The sequence below is a fragment of the Schistocerca cancellata genome, chromosome 1 (genome assembly GCF_023864275.1).
Source record: "Schistocerca cancellata isolate TAMUIC-IGC-003103 chromosome 1, iqSchCanc2.1, whole genome shotgun sequence".
In the NCBI taxonomy this organism is placed as follows: domain Eukaryota; kingdom Metazoa; phylum Arthropoda; class Insecta; order Orthoptera; family Acrididae; genus Schistocerca; species Schistocerca cancellata.
The window spans coordinates 651,798,360-651,812,052 of NC_064626.1; the positions used below are offsets into that span (position 1 = coordinate 651,798,360).

General features: G+C 36.4%; 1 protein-coding gene across 2 annotated transcripts in view; it reads right to left on the reverse strand.

The window, feature by feature from the left end:
- The window catches only part of LOC126183430 (calpain-A-like), a 237,547-nt gene that overhangs the window by 90,886 nt on the left and 132,968 nt on the right, over nucleotides 1-13,693 (reverse strand). For both annotated transcript variants that reach the window (XM_049925418.1, XM_049925408.1), the window contains exons 7-9: nucleotides 10,575-10,756; nucleotides 10,209-10,459; nucleotides 6,990-7,153 (exon numbers count right to left, since the gene is read on the reverse strand). In XM_049925418.1, coding sequence (XP_049781375.1) covers nucleotides 6,990-7,153; nucleotides 10,209-10,459; nucleotides 10,575-10,756 — 597 coding nt within the window. The remainder of the gene's footprint in view (nucleotides 1-6,989; nucleotides 7,154-10,208; nucleotides 10,460-10,574; nucleotides 10,757-13,693) is intronic.

Genomic DNA, 13,693 nt, shown 5'->3' on the forward strand with positions numbered 1-13,693 from the left:
TTTCATTATTGTTTGTTCTTCCAACACCGCAGTCTTGATTTTTCACTGACATCACTGCAAAAGTGCTAATAATATAAATTACATTGCTCAGCTATGTAGTTTACAGTTTCTTAGCTAAAACAGCTTGGAATCAGTCGTATACCATAGATGAATCATCTAAATTGACAGTTTTGTATCTAAAATCATCTGTTCTGTGTCTGTTAGCAGATATGTCAGGCATCTGCTCAGGCTCTCTTCAGAATCAGAGGAAGAAGCAATGTTGACATCGAAATCTGGATCTGCATTTACTGATTTAGTGTTTGCTGGTTCACTTATATTTTAAATATTTGTGGTGCAGATCCACCAACAGGCTCACTGGCATCATTATCTGTCCAACAACAGTCATTTGGAATGGGCATGATGAAGTCCTCATTGTCACTTTGTGTTACAAGACTCAGCAGCTCTTCCTCTGTAAATGGATGGTAATGTCATGTAATTTTATTCAGCGATGTGGAAAGCACAGCACACAAACTAGGTAATGCTATGATACCAATGATGTCTAAAGAGAATTTCAGCAATGTTGCACATCAGAGGGTGCTCCTTACTGATGTTGAGTGGCAGATGATTCTTCATATCAATGTTTCCTGCCAGAGGGTGTTTCATACTATGAGGTATGGTGAAAGGTGCTCTGTACCTATTGTTCATTAATGTTGCATGGCAGGGGGTGCTTCATACCAATTTTGCAACATGGCATTGTGCGCTTCATACTGATCTTTGCATGATAGAGAGTTCATCTTACCAATGTGACATCACAAAGGGTGTTCATTCCAATCTTTTGTGACAAAGGATGGTTCATACCTTGTTGCATGGCACAGGGTACTCCATACAGATTGTAATGGCACAAGCCAAAGGCAGAGCTGGCTGAATATAAACTCCCTGCCCAGTTGAGGAGGTTATCAGCATGGCAGGGCTTTGCTTCAGTCACCATCATGAATCAGTCTCCACCACAGAGATGACAACAGGCTACTGGCACAGTTATCAACATAGGGTCCATAACGTGAACCAGTGACAGCCTCCCCTGCAGGCTGCCTTCACTCTGCCACAGTCTCCATGCGACCACCCACCAGATAACCTAGTACCAACTTATGCTCAAGGGCGCAATGCAAGGTCTTCCCAGCTACATCCCACTGGGGTCCAAAGCTACCTGATGCAATGCTGCAGCCAACAGTTCCAGGTTTGTCCCCATAGGCAACACCACCATCTGTTGTAACCATGGGACACTGGTCTACAACACCAGAAGTCTTCACTTAGCTGCATTGGCCACCAATACTACTTCAGCATCCAGTGTGCTGGCATTCATTGAATCAGCACTCTGCCTCCTGGCTACACCAGGGAAGTTTTCTGGCTGTAGATACATAATGATACCCATGCAAAGCTGGATGTGTCACTAGTTACTATACTGAAGGGATATTATGAACTGTTTCTGTACACTACAAGAGATATTAACTGTTATGAATGGTAAACTGGTCAGTAACATCAATCGAAAACGTAATCTGTACTCTATTTACCATTACAATTACTGCAAATGAACATCCTAACTTGATACAGATAAAAATTTATATATACATACCAATATGGAAATGTAAAATATACAAAAACTTTGGAGACTTACTTTACTATCAACATCATCTACCACAGCAATTTATTTGACGTACAGAAATAGTGGGTAATAAGGTACACTTGAAATCTCCTTTTTAAATTCAGGATAGATCAAATTTATTTTCTCTTGTCCTTTGGCAGTCTGTAAGAACTGATGTAACATATTACAGCAACTCAGTCAGAGTTCTTCACACAGATGCCAAATTCATGTGAAAATTGTCCTCATATCTTGTGTTTTGATCTCATTTAACTTGAAACTGATTTACACTGTTAACAGTAACTACCACTACACACTGTATGAGGTGATATGTGAGTGTATGAATGCAAAGGTCCTGTGAGACTTCTCTGCATTCTCTTGATATATTGACAACACAACATAGGTATAACTGATTTTTTCAGAGAAAGTGCTTTACTATTTTTATTGCAATATCCATTGTTATTATCTCATGATGAATGGAAATTTATGCACATAATGACAGTATTTCATCTACAGAAGTCGATATGTCTAAGTGCAAATCAAGCCTTACTAATGTTTTTGACAAAATTTTTTATCCATTGATTCCATTTTAGATTTTTAATTTATCTGAGAATGAAGGGATTCATTTAACACACGGTGGTTGATATCTGCTTCTTGGGCTTGTGACTCACTGTCTGTTTGGCAAGGAACAAACAATACAGATTCTATAAGAATCAATTTTCAAAACACAAGTCCGCAACTGAGATTGAAAGGGTGCTGTGCATAATATGTCTGTTTTGTTTTTATGTTGGCTATCCTAGGTATGATTTATTTAGGGCTCTTGAACAATATAATAATGACACCAGCAAACATTACAATTTTCAAAAAGTACATAGTATGTAAGTTCTCCATAATATTGTAATCATCATAGGAGACTTTTATCACCCAACAATCAATTGGGGTAATTAAAGTTTTTTTAGTGGTGGACATGAGAAGACATCCTGCAAAATATTACTAAATGCACTCTCTGAAAACTACCTGGAACAGATAGTTCAGAATCCCACTCATGACAAATATCTATTAAATCTAATGCCAATGAACAGACCAGACCTCTTTGAGGAAGTCCACATTGAAACTGGCTCAGTGACCGTGATGCAGCAGTAGTAACAATGATTATGAAAGTGCAATGTGTGACTAAAACTAATAGAAAGATTTATTAATGAAGTAGATAAAGGGGCACTAGTGTCATAGCTCAATGAGGAACTTGAAACTTTAAGCTCAGGACAAGAGCACATATAGGAATTATGTCTCCAAAAAGTTTAAAATAATAGCTGACCTAGAATTGGACAGATATGTACCTGCACAACAGTTCATGATGGGTGTGACCCTCCATGGTACACAACCACACTAAAGAAGCTTCTAAAGAAACAGAGACTACTGTGTAATAGGTGTAAAATGAAGTGCAGGGCTATTGACAGAAAGATGCTGAATGAAACACATTTGACTGTTAAGAAGGCAATGCTTGAAGCTTTCAGTAATTACTGTTGCAGAATAACAGTCATGTGGGCAATGCATGAAGCTTTCAATGACTATTGTTGCACAATACTATTCAAAGATCTTCCACAAAATGCAAGGAAATTTTGATTGAATTTAAAGGCTGTTAGTGGCACCAAAGTTAGTGTCCAGACACTCATGGAGGAGACAGGTACTGAAATTGAAGGCAGCAAAGCAAAAACAGAAATGCTTAGCCCTGTTTTCGAATGTTCCTTTAAAATTCAGGAGTAATGCCCCAGTTTGATTCTCATACCACTGCAAAGATGTGCAAAACAGATATTAGTGTCAGTGGCATTGAGAAACAGTTGAAATCTTTAAAACTGAATAAAACTCCAGAGCCTGTTGGAATACCTGCCAGAGTCTGTACGAAATTTGCTGCTGAGCTAGCCCTCTTTTAACCATAATTTACCAAAATCTCTCAAATGAAAAATTGTCAAGTGGTTGGAAGGAAGCATAGATCATACAAAATTAATATCAAATATCCTTCATGTACATTTTTATAGCATCTTCACACATATTTTGAGTTCAAATGTAATGAGGTACCTCAAACAGAATGACATCCTCTGTGCCTACCAGCAAGAATTCCAAAAATATTGACCACACCCACCCACCCACACACACACACACACACACACACACACACACACACACACACACACACACACACTTGTTAGAGAAAGTATGACTATATCTGGTATCAAGTGAGATTTGTGACTGGTTTGAACATTTCTAGCCGATGAGGACTCAGCATGTTACCTTGGACAGAGAGTCATCAACAGACATAGAAGCAACTTTAGGTGTGACCTGGGGAAGGGTGTTGGGACCCTTACTATTCATGTTTTATATTAATTACCTTGCAGACAATATTGATACAGTGTAACCCTTCTTTTGCACTTTTCAAGGGATGGTTTCAAAAAGAAAAAGAAAAAAAAAAAAAGGTGTAAAGTGCAGGCAAATGTAACATGTGGGAAATAACTTCTTAACTGTAAAAGTTACATATATGACAGCCTTACATTTCCATAGTTTATGTAAGATATATGTACATAACAGGCATCAAAATACTCACCAAAGACTTGTTTATTATCTGATAAAGATTATCTGAATTTCATACTTTGTTTATCCATGGGTATGGGACTGGAACTGATAACTGTCTTGAAATAGAAATTTTTAACTTATTTCATTCATTATAATTGATGTTTTTGGGAAGCCTACCACTGTGTCATTCATTATTTAAATAATGAAACAATAAATCTTGAGAATTTATTCTCACTGTCATGTGTATATGTTTACATGCATATTTTGTGTGATGTTTTTATGGATGCTGTTCTGCGTCTTTTACACAGTAGTTGCTACTTTTAGGTTATAAGGTATATTGTGCCTCCTCCACTATGCAGAAAACCACACACATACAAACCATAACTCACACTGATTGTGATACATCACAAAATATACTTACTTAAATATTTGTATTTGATAATGAGAGTAAATTCTCTCACATAGTTGAGCAGTGCAATGAGAGCAAGAAGTGGGCAAACAACAAAGTGTGAGATCGCAAAGACGGAATCACACAACTGCACATGCATGATAGAACAGTTAGGTAATTATAGTGACTGTCATGATACTTTCTTCTGAATGAACCTAGTTACTCTCATCAGCCACCATGACAAGTAGATGTTGAGAGTAGCAGGAGACAAAGCATGAATTGTTCCAACATTTACCAGTTCAGCTCTGCTGAGATGAGCGCCCTGGTATCAAGAAACTGAACCGCTTAATGGCGTGCAACATATGTAAATAAGACTTGAAGACCAAAGGCATGCCAGCATCAGTTTATGTCAATTACATCAATTTTTTCTCCATGAACACTGTTTCTTAAAGCATACATCACGGGAAAATTATAAATATGTTAACACCAAAATGGGTGCATATTAACATAGAAATAATTGGGAACATAGGAAATTTGAGAGGAGTGATAAAAAATGTTTTAAATGCAGAAAAATGTTAATTCTGGGAGTATAAAAGACTTTTTGCAGATGATGCTCCCATGGGGACTGCGAAGGTAAGATTGACAAATAACAGCATACAAAGAGGCATTTAAGCAATCATTTTGCTATGCTCCATAGATGAATGGAATGGAAAAGAGCCCTAATAACTTATACAATAGGAAGTGCCTTCTGTCATCCACTTAGCAATGGTTTGCAGAGAAAAGATGCAGATGTATTATTTACATAGGTGTAACAGTATGAGAAGTGACTTACTTTTTAGATGACAAATCTTTGTACACTGATAATTAATATTAAATGAAGTGAAGAAAGTGTAAGAATTTCCAGTGCTGCAAATGAACTAGAGTGACTACTACTACTGCACTGAGAGGAACACACATTTCAGTAATTGATTTCAAGCAGTGTTGGATTAATGGCTGAGACTCATATTCCAGAGCACCGCTTATGATTAGATATTTGTAATCAGCAGTTCAAAGTTTATATTCTATAGATACCATAATGAAGAGGAACTATCAAGAATGTAGAACAATTCCAAATTAATAAGGAGTCAAAAGAAATACACAGAACAACAAATAACAAAGTAAAGGAAAAAGAATGAAGAAAAGTAAAGGCCAAGAGTTGGCTAAATATGAAAAAATGTAAATATGGATGCATCAAAAGTAGAGACAAATACTGGTAAATCAGGTAAAATAAATGATGATGACTGTGAAAATAAAAAAAGAGTATTATCAAAATTTGTAAAGAGAATGGATTAACCAAGAAATAATGAATTAGTGTGGACAGTGGAAACACTGAAAACTCAGTTCCTCCTTTAAAGCAGTAATGCTGTTGCTGTAGCACACTGTGGACAGACTCTAATGCAACCCAGTATTATGTGATAAGGGAAACATTGGAAACATTTTTTATACCAACTTTCAATTAATGAGTCACACTAGTGTGCCAAAGATGAACACTATAGCAGGAATTTATCGCATCCAAAACTATGAGAATCATTACAGAGTGTACTTTCTGCTGGGGGTAGCTAATAGTCCAGGAAAGGGTACAAATTCTAGTCCAGGGTGATATCCCTACACACTGCATCCAGCATAGTACCCACAGGACATTCATAAGTGACATACATTCTCCTGGCTTGATGCCACACCAGACAAGAACACCATCACTTCATATGATCCTTATTCACAACATCACAGATTTGTAATGTGTCCCAGCAACAGTCAGTGAGAATCAATCTCCAGGCTGTCTCAGATGATCTGCAGACAGAATACTACTTCACTGCTCCTGAGCTCACCCATGGTAGACAAGACACCTCATCTACTGAGTCATGTATGAGAGGGACGCAACTGATGGACCACAAAGGATACAGAGTGCCCATTGCCTGATGGCATATATGCTACTGTGAAGTCATTGGTCAGAGGCAGTGTTGGTTTGATGTCCTTAATATAGTCACCCAGATGTTGTCTTGCAGGATATTTCTTCCCTCAAGGAATTTTATCAATAGCTGTGAAATGTTGTCCTGACTCCAAGTTCATCTCATGCTTACTTTGGCCACCTTCAAATTTTGAAGTTGATGCCCATGTAAAATGTCATTCAAATGTGTTTTTTGCACCAAGCTGCTTCTATGTGACTCAGATACTTAGTGGAGAAAAAACTGCAAAATGTTCCAATGGTACAATGGCTTTTCGTGGATCTTGGTGTATATAACTGTACAGAACCTTAAAAATTCTTACACACACACACACACACACACACACACACACACACATATACTTTTATGTACATATTTGTATCCTTCTTTAAAAGAATTAAATTTTATTAGTGAATATGTGCTATGTAATACATACATGGTATACTGCAAAACCTATAGATAGAAAATTAGCTCCACTTTTCTTCTGTAATCTACGATTTTTTTGCATTAATGCAATTATTACTGTGCATTTGTCATCATCATCATCTTCATCTGGATCTTCCAGTGTTATACGGTACTGTGGATTATGTGAGAAGGTATCTGAAAAATAGATTACTACTGTAATTTTTTTACCATTATGTGAAGCAACTCAAAAATATTTAAGATGGGGAGAAGTAAAGCATATTAAGTGCAAGGTAAGAAAAATTAATTACTATTATTGAAGAAATAGTGATGCATGTACATGATCACAGAAAAACTTGTCACAGCTCTGTATAGTTAATATAAAGATCCATTGTAAAATCTCCATTGTCAGTTTACATGCAGGATCACAGGAGACATGTGAAACATAAACAACTAGAGATCTCATTAAGAAGTACACTAAGCAAATGTTACTGGAAGTGTGGACTCTAATCCCTTTAGTGTTAGTCTATGGTGACAAGGAGAAATGTTAACTTCAATGTTAAGAGTTTTAGATGTCCCACCAGCTGCAAAAATAAGTGCCCTTTGATAACACTGTTTGCTAACTTGCCATGAAAAAATCAACTTAGACTGATTGGGATGCACAAAGCAAACACATTAAATAAGGGGATGAGGCAGCGAGTAAAGACAGAATACAAAATAAACAAACAGAATCTAATACAGTATTCAATAAGAGATAAACTAATAATTGGCTTCAGGAGGGAAGATATTCAGAACATTGAGCTTGTTTTGTTGAGCAGAAGGAATCACAAACAAGGTTGTAAGAATGAAGTAGTTCTGAGAACAAAGAACAGGGCATTTAGTAAATACTAAGGTAACATTAAAATTTAAAGTGCCAAAAAAGATACAAAAGTAAATAAAAATGAGATCAAAAATGTGGTGAAAATGACTGGAACATGTGGTTATGTCATTAATTAGTTACATGGCACACAGAGCACCCTCACAACAAATATTATCATGTGAAATAGATCAATTAAACAATTCCACACACTTCTTAAAATATAGATTTTACGGCTCTATCCTGGCCATTTACTACAGGTTTTGAACTGTCTACTTATTTCTTTTCAAAAATTCTTCTACAGTATGGAAAAAGCTGTCAAGAAAAAGTTACTAGAATCTAGGTATGAAAATATTATTACTGTCAGACATATGTATTAACAGGGAAATTCACTACTTATCCTCCATGAGACAGGATTGTAAACCATTATTTACCTTCAGGACAATTCTTAATACTTTCAGTAAGCACATATAAAAGTGCACAAAACTATCCTAGCTTTCAGAAATATTATTTCTTTCCTCAAGAAGGAAAGAGGAATAGGTTGGGAAAAGTTAAAAAGGAAGGGTAAGTCACTTAGACCCCAATATGAGAGGGACCCATTTGGGTAGATTACCAAAGAGTTTCATATAGGTATATTTCAGTCTTCTCTGTGCTGAAATTAGATTCACCAGAGATACAGATTATTTTTTCCTGGAGTGAGCAGCATTGTGCAAACAGGAAGAACATGGCAATAAATGTTCAACAGGAGTAGAAAATAACAGATTAGCAAACCCCAGGTGTGAGGGAAATTTGCTTAGGCATTGGACAATGGTCCCCAGATTTAGCCAATCAGTTGAGTCAAATGGTGAAACAAAGATTCTAATTCCTGTCTGTGTGTTCTAAAACATGTATGTTTGAACAGCCTAAAAAAATATTTGTGTGTATCTATTAGGTATACTTGCCACGTACACACAAGCTGATGACAAAAGTGCGTATTTCAGATATGGCTATTCAATTTTTTTTTTGTTTGTTACATTTTTAAAACTGTTTCAACACCTTTAATTTTATTCTGTCCTTACATTCCATGGCCTGCTGGCCGGGTTGGCTGAGCAGTTCTAGGCGCTACAGTCTGGAACCACGCGACCACTACGGTCGCAGGTTCGAATCCTGCCTCAGGCATGGGTGTGTGTGATGTCCTTAGGTTAGTTAGGTTTAAGTAGTTCTAAGTTCTAGGGGACTGATGACCTCAGAAGTTAAGTCCCATAGTGCTCAGAGCCATTTGAAACATTTTTACTTCATCTCTAGCCCAACTTTTTATACTATGTATGACAACACTTTCACGCATTGTTGACTTAACAAGTTTTCCTACATCCACATAGACCTTTCCTTAATAATTATTTGAAAGAACGTGTCTTAGTGTGCATTTACAGAAAAAAATTTCAGATACTAATTCTCTTGCACAATCTATTAATGAACTTATGAAATTAACACAAAAGCTACTTTAAAAATGCTGGACCTTCTGTAAACATAGTGTTAAACATAGTATTCACTTTTTGTCTGCTCTTTTATGTACAATGTTTAGCTTATACGAGTTCTCATTATTATCAGAGTAACTGTTATCCACTTGCTGTAGGACTAGAAATTTGTTGACAATGACCATGTTAATTGTTTCAATCCTTGACACTGTGGTATGGATAAAATGTAGCTTCATTAAGGTCTATATGTGTACTAGGTTACAACACTAATAATCATGCTGGTAAAGGTAACAGAATGCATAAAGGTAGAAATTCTGGCTATATGGAAAGTTTTCAATAAACCAAAACTATTTTTTCACACTGAGAATGGTTATAATTAAGAAACTTTTGCCTAAAATAGATGATATTTTGATGTATGGGATTACTCTGCATTACATTAACTCCCACTATAATCAAAATTTGGAATAATTCTGTAGAAACAGCAATAGAATTCTATCATACGTGAAACTAAGTTGTGTGGAATATTGTTGCATTGTTGCATAACAGAGCTACAAGTACCATGATAATCGAAGAATGAGAAAAAAAATCTAGGTAATATCAACATGAAGGAATAATTACAAAAGAGAGTTATTCTTTATACAACAGTAAAAATAAGAGTATAAAAATAAATGTGTTCAGTTATTAGGTAAAAGAATATGAAATTTGCAATATGTTAAAATTAGAGAGTAGAAAAGAAAATGCAATGGTGACTATTAATTTAAAAGCTAAGGATAAGAAACATAACAATAAAATGAAAAATAAATTCCAGAACAGTTAGTAGTACAATTAATGACAGAAGTTCAGTCACAGCATTCCAAATTGGAAAATAGTGTGTAAGACATGGGAGTGTGAAAGTGTATTTGTCTGAATCTCTAAGCTACAATTCATTAAACTGAGATCTCACCTATGTAATTTCTGCAGCCACCTGCTGTGACTCCTCGTACCCATTCACCTTCAAATATGCTCATTTCATATTTCCTTCCACTTCCTTTGATATGTTCTTCTTGTAGTGCATCAGGACTCAAATTACAGATCTCAATTCGAGTAAAATATTTCTTGAAGTCATTGTAGGACATCCAGAATTCTCCATCAGCTTTGAAAGTTAAGTCAATGTTTTCCTTCTCACTATCTGAAATGAATTTCCATTCTGGAGACCTAGAATTTGAAGGAATATACTATTAGAATCTACAGTTAAGATTTCTCTAACCCTTCAGTACACTGAACCAATATGACTTATTTGACTCAGTGGTATGAAGATAAGATGACATACTTATCACTCCAAGCTCCATTCCATTCAGATGCATCACCCCAAGGATTTCTCACACGAATAAGCGGAATTACTCCAGTTTTACGAGGTGTGGCAATATTCACATACTTAACATTTGTTATACTGTATGCGTGGCCCCTGATTAATCCTTCTGGGGTTCTGGCTTCAAGGACTTCAGGGTCTGCCTGCAATTATGGTAAGATTTAAATTCTAGGAATATTTACTAACAGTCTCAAACTTTTTAAAAAATATTTATTAACACTTCTTTTGCTACAGATTACAAATTTTGGTAGCCTAGTAAGAAGCTCATGTTGCATTAATTTTCTGACCTAAAGAAGGAAAAATTGTATGCAAAATTTATAACCTGTCATATCTTGCTCAGAAATATATATAAACATACAATATACAATATATATAAATGACCTAGTAGACAGTGTCAGAAGTTCCATGCAGCTTTTCGCAGATGATGCTGTAGTATACAAAGAAGTTGCAGCATTAGAAAATGGCAGCAAAATGCAGGAAGATCTGCAGCAGATAGGCACTTGGTGCAGGGAGTGGCAACTGACCCCTAACATAGACAAATGTAATGTATTGCAAATACATAGAAAGAAGTATCCTTTATTGTATGATTATATGATAGCGGAACAAACACTCATAGCAGTTACTTCTGTAAAATATCTGGGAGTATGCGTGTGTAATGATTTGAAGTGGAATGATCATATAAAATTAATTGTTGGTAAGGCGGGTGCCAGGTTGAGATTCATTGGGAGAGTCCTTAGAAAATGTAGTCCATCAACAAAGGAGGTGGCTTACAAAACACTCGTTCGCCATATACCTGAATATTGCTCATCAGTGTGGGATCTGTACCAGGGTGGGTTGACAGAGGAGATAGAGATCCAAAGAAGAGTGGCGCATTTTGTCACAGGGTTATCTGGTAAGCATGATAGTGTTACGGAGATGTTTAGCAAACTCAAGTGGCAGACTCTGCAAGAGAGGTGCTCTGCATTGCGGTGTAGCTTGCTGTCCATGTTTCGAGAGGATGAGGTATCGAATGTACTGCTTCCCCCTACTTATACCTCCCGAGGAAATTACGAATGTAAAATTAGAGAGATTAGAGCGCGCACAGAGGCTTTCCGACAGCCGTTCTTCCCGTGAACCATATGCAACTGGAACAGGAAAGGGAGGTAATGACAGTGGCACATAAAGTGCCCTCCACCACACACCGTTGGGTGGCTTGTGGAGTATAAATGTAGATGTAGAAAAAAGAAATATTTATTCTGACACACAAAGCAGCGAATGGTACTGCAAACCTCAAATACCTATTTCGCTAACTACATGATTTAATTTAAGTTAAAACTTCTGGGCTGACAGGCTGTGGTCAGTATATAAAACTATTCTCTGATGTTTCATCTGTGACTGTGGAAGTCATCTTCAAAGGTAAAATGGCAACTGAATCAAGGGCTTCATGGGTCCCTGAATTTATGCAGATGCATTCACAGCACTGCCAATTATCATGTGATGTTGATAGTGCGATTACCTCTGGCTCGCATTTCTGTTATCAATTAAAGTAATTAACAGTCATTCTGTTGCCAGAAGGTTGACATCTGTATTCTATCTAACTTACCATTTTTCCCTTTCCTGTCAAAATTATTTTGATGTTTGCGAATCTCTGTGGCCTCTCTACACACACACACACACACACACACACACACACACACACACACACACACACACACACACACACAAACACGATATGCATTGTCTTTGTTAAAAATACTGATCTCAATGAATTTTATTTTGTGATTTCCATTTCAGAAAACATGTTCTGCTACAGTCAATTTGTCAGTAAGTCTCATGCGGTAGTTCCTTTTGTGTTTGGCTAAGCAGGTGTTAACATTTGTTTTTGTGGTTCAATGTACACCTGTCCATAACTTCATGGAATGTAGTATTCATTTATCTTCTTGGTTGGTCTAAAGACTGTTTGAACCCAATAAATGGCCAACAGTTTCCCAATGAGATCTATAATCTTATTAATAAATGGGCAGAAAACTGTCCCAGTTGTTCATCATTGGTCATAGCTTTCCCTCTTCTTGGATGAAGTATTTGATTCACTGTCCACATGCAAAGCAAATGGAAACAGTAAATTCATCTCAGATGTTATAAACAAATCACGAACTGTATGGTAGATTGTTGAGACTGAACTAGGTGCTGGATAAACTACTCATTTAACACTAAATTAGAAACTGGCATGTAAATTGCTACAAACTCCAGACAGATCTGTGAAAACTTCAACAGATAATTTATAACTTCAAATAAAAAGGCTGGCTCCTCTCTTCCTCACATATATCCCAACACAATACTGCACAGTTATGAAGCATTTAAATTTACTCATGATCCTGTCATGAAGTGGCCAGCATTATAAAAGTCCTAAAAAAAACTTAAATCTGTGGTTAGGATGAAATTCCAATAAACATAAATAAGACAAGATGTCTTAATATTGCACCCAACTTTGCCACATAATGAATTCATCATCTGATGAGAGTTGTTTCCCCAGCATGCCGCACTATGCAAACATTTGACCTATCCATAAAGGGAATGGAAAGGATGATCTAGAAAATTTCTGCTCAGTATTAATATTATTAATTTTTTGTAAAAATGTTTGAATGAATAGTATGTAAACAATAAAAGAAGTATAACTCAACTCATATTCTGGATAATCAATATGGCTTTAGGAAGGGGTGAAATACTGTGCGTGCTATTAACGAAATAATCACTAATATAAGCAAATGCATTGATAATGAGCTGTTCATATCTGAGATCTCTTGAGACCTCACTAGACCATTTGACACAGTAAATAGCAAAGCTGCTACTGGTTTCCATGGAAAACTTTAACCTAGTTACCTAGTGAGATGGTACATTGGTTAGCACACTGGATTCTCATTTGGGAGGACAACTGTTCATATCTTTGGCCAGCCATCCAGATTTAATTTTTCTGTGATTTCCCTAAATTTCTCCAGGAAAATGCCAGGATGGTTCCTTTGAAAGGGCATGACTAATTTCCTTCCCCACCCTTGACACAGCCTGTGCTCTGTCTCTTTCGACCTTGCTTTTAATGGGATGTT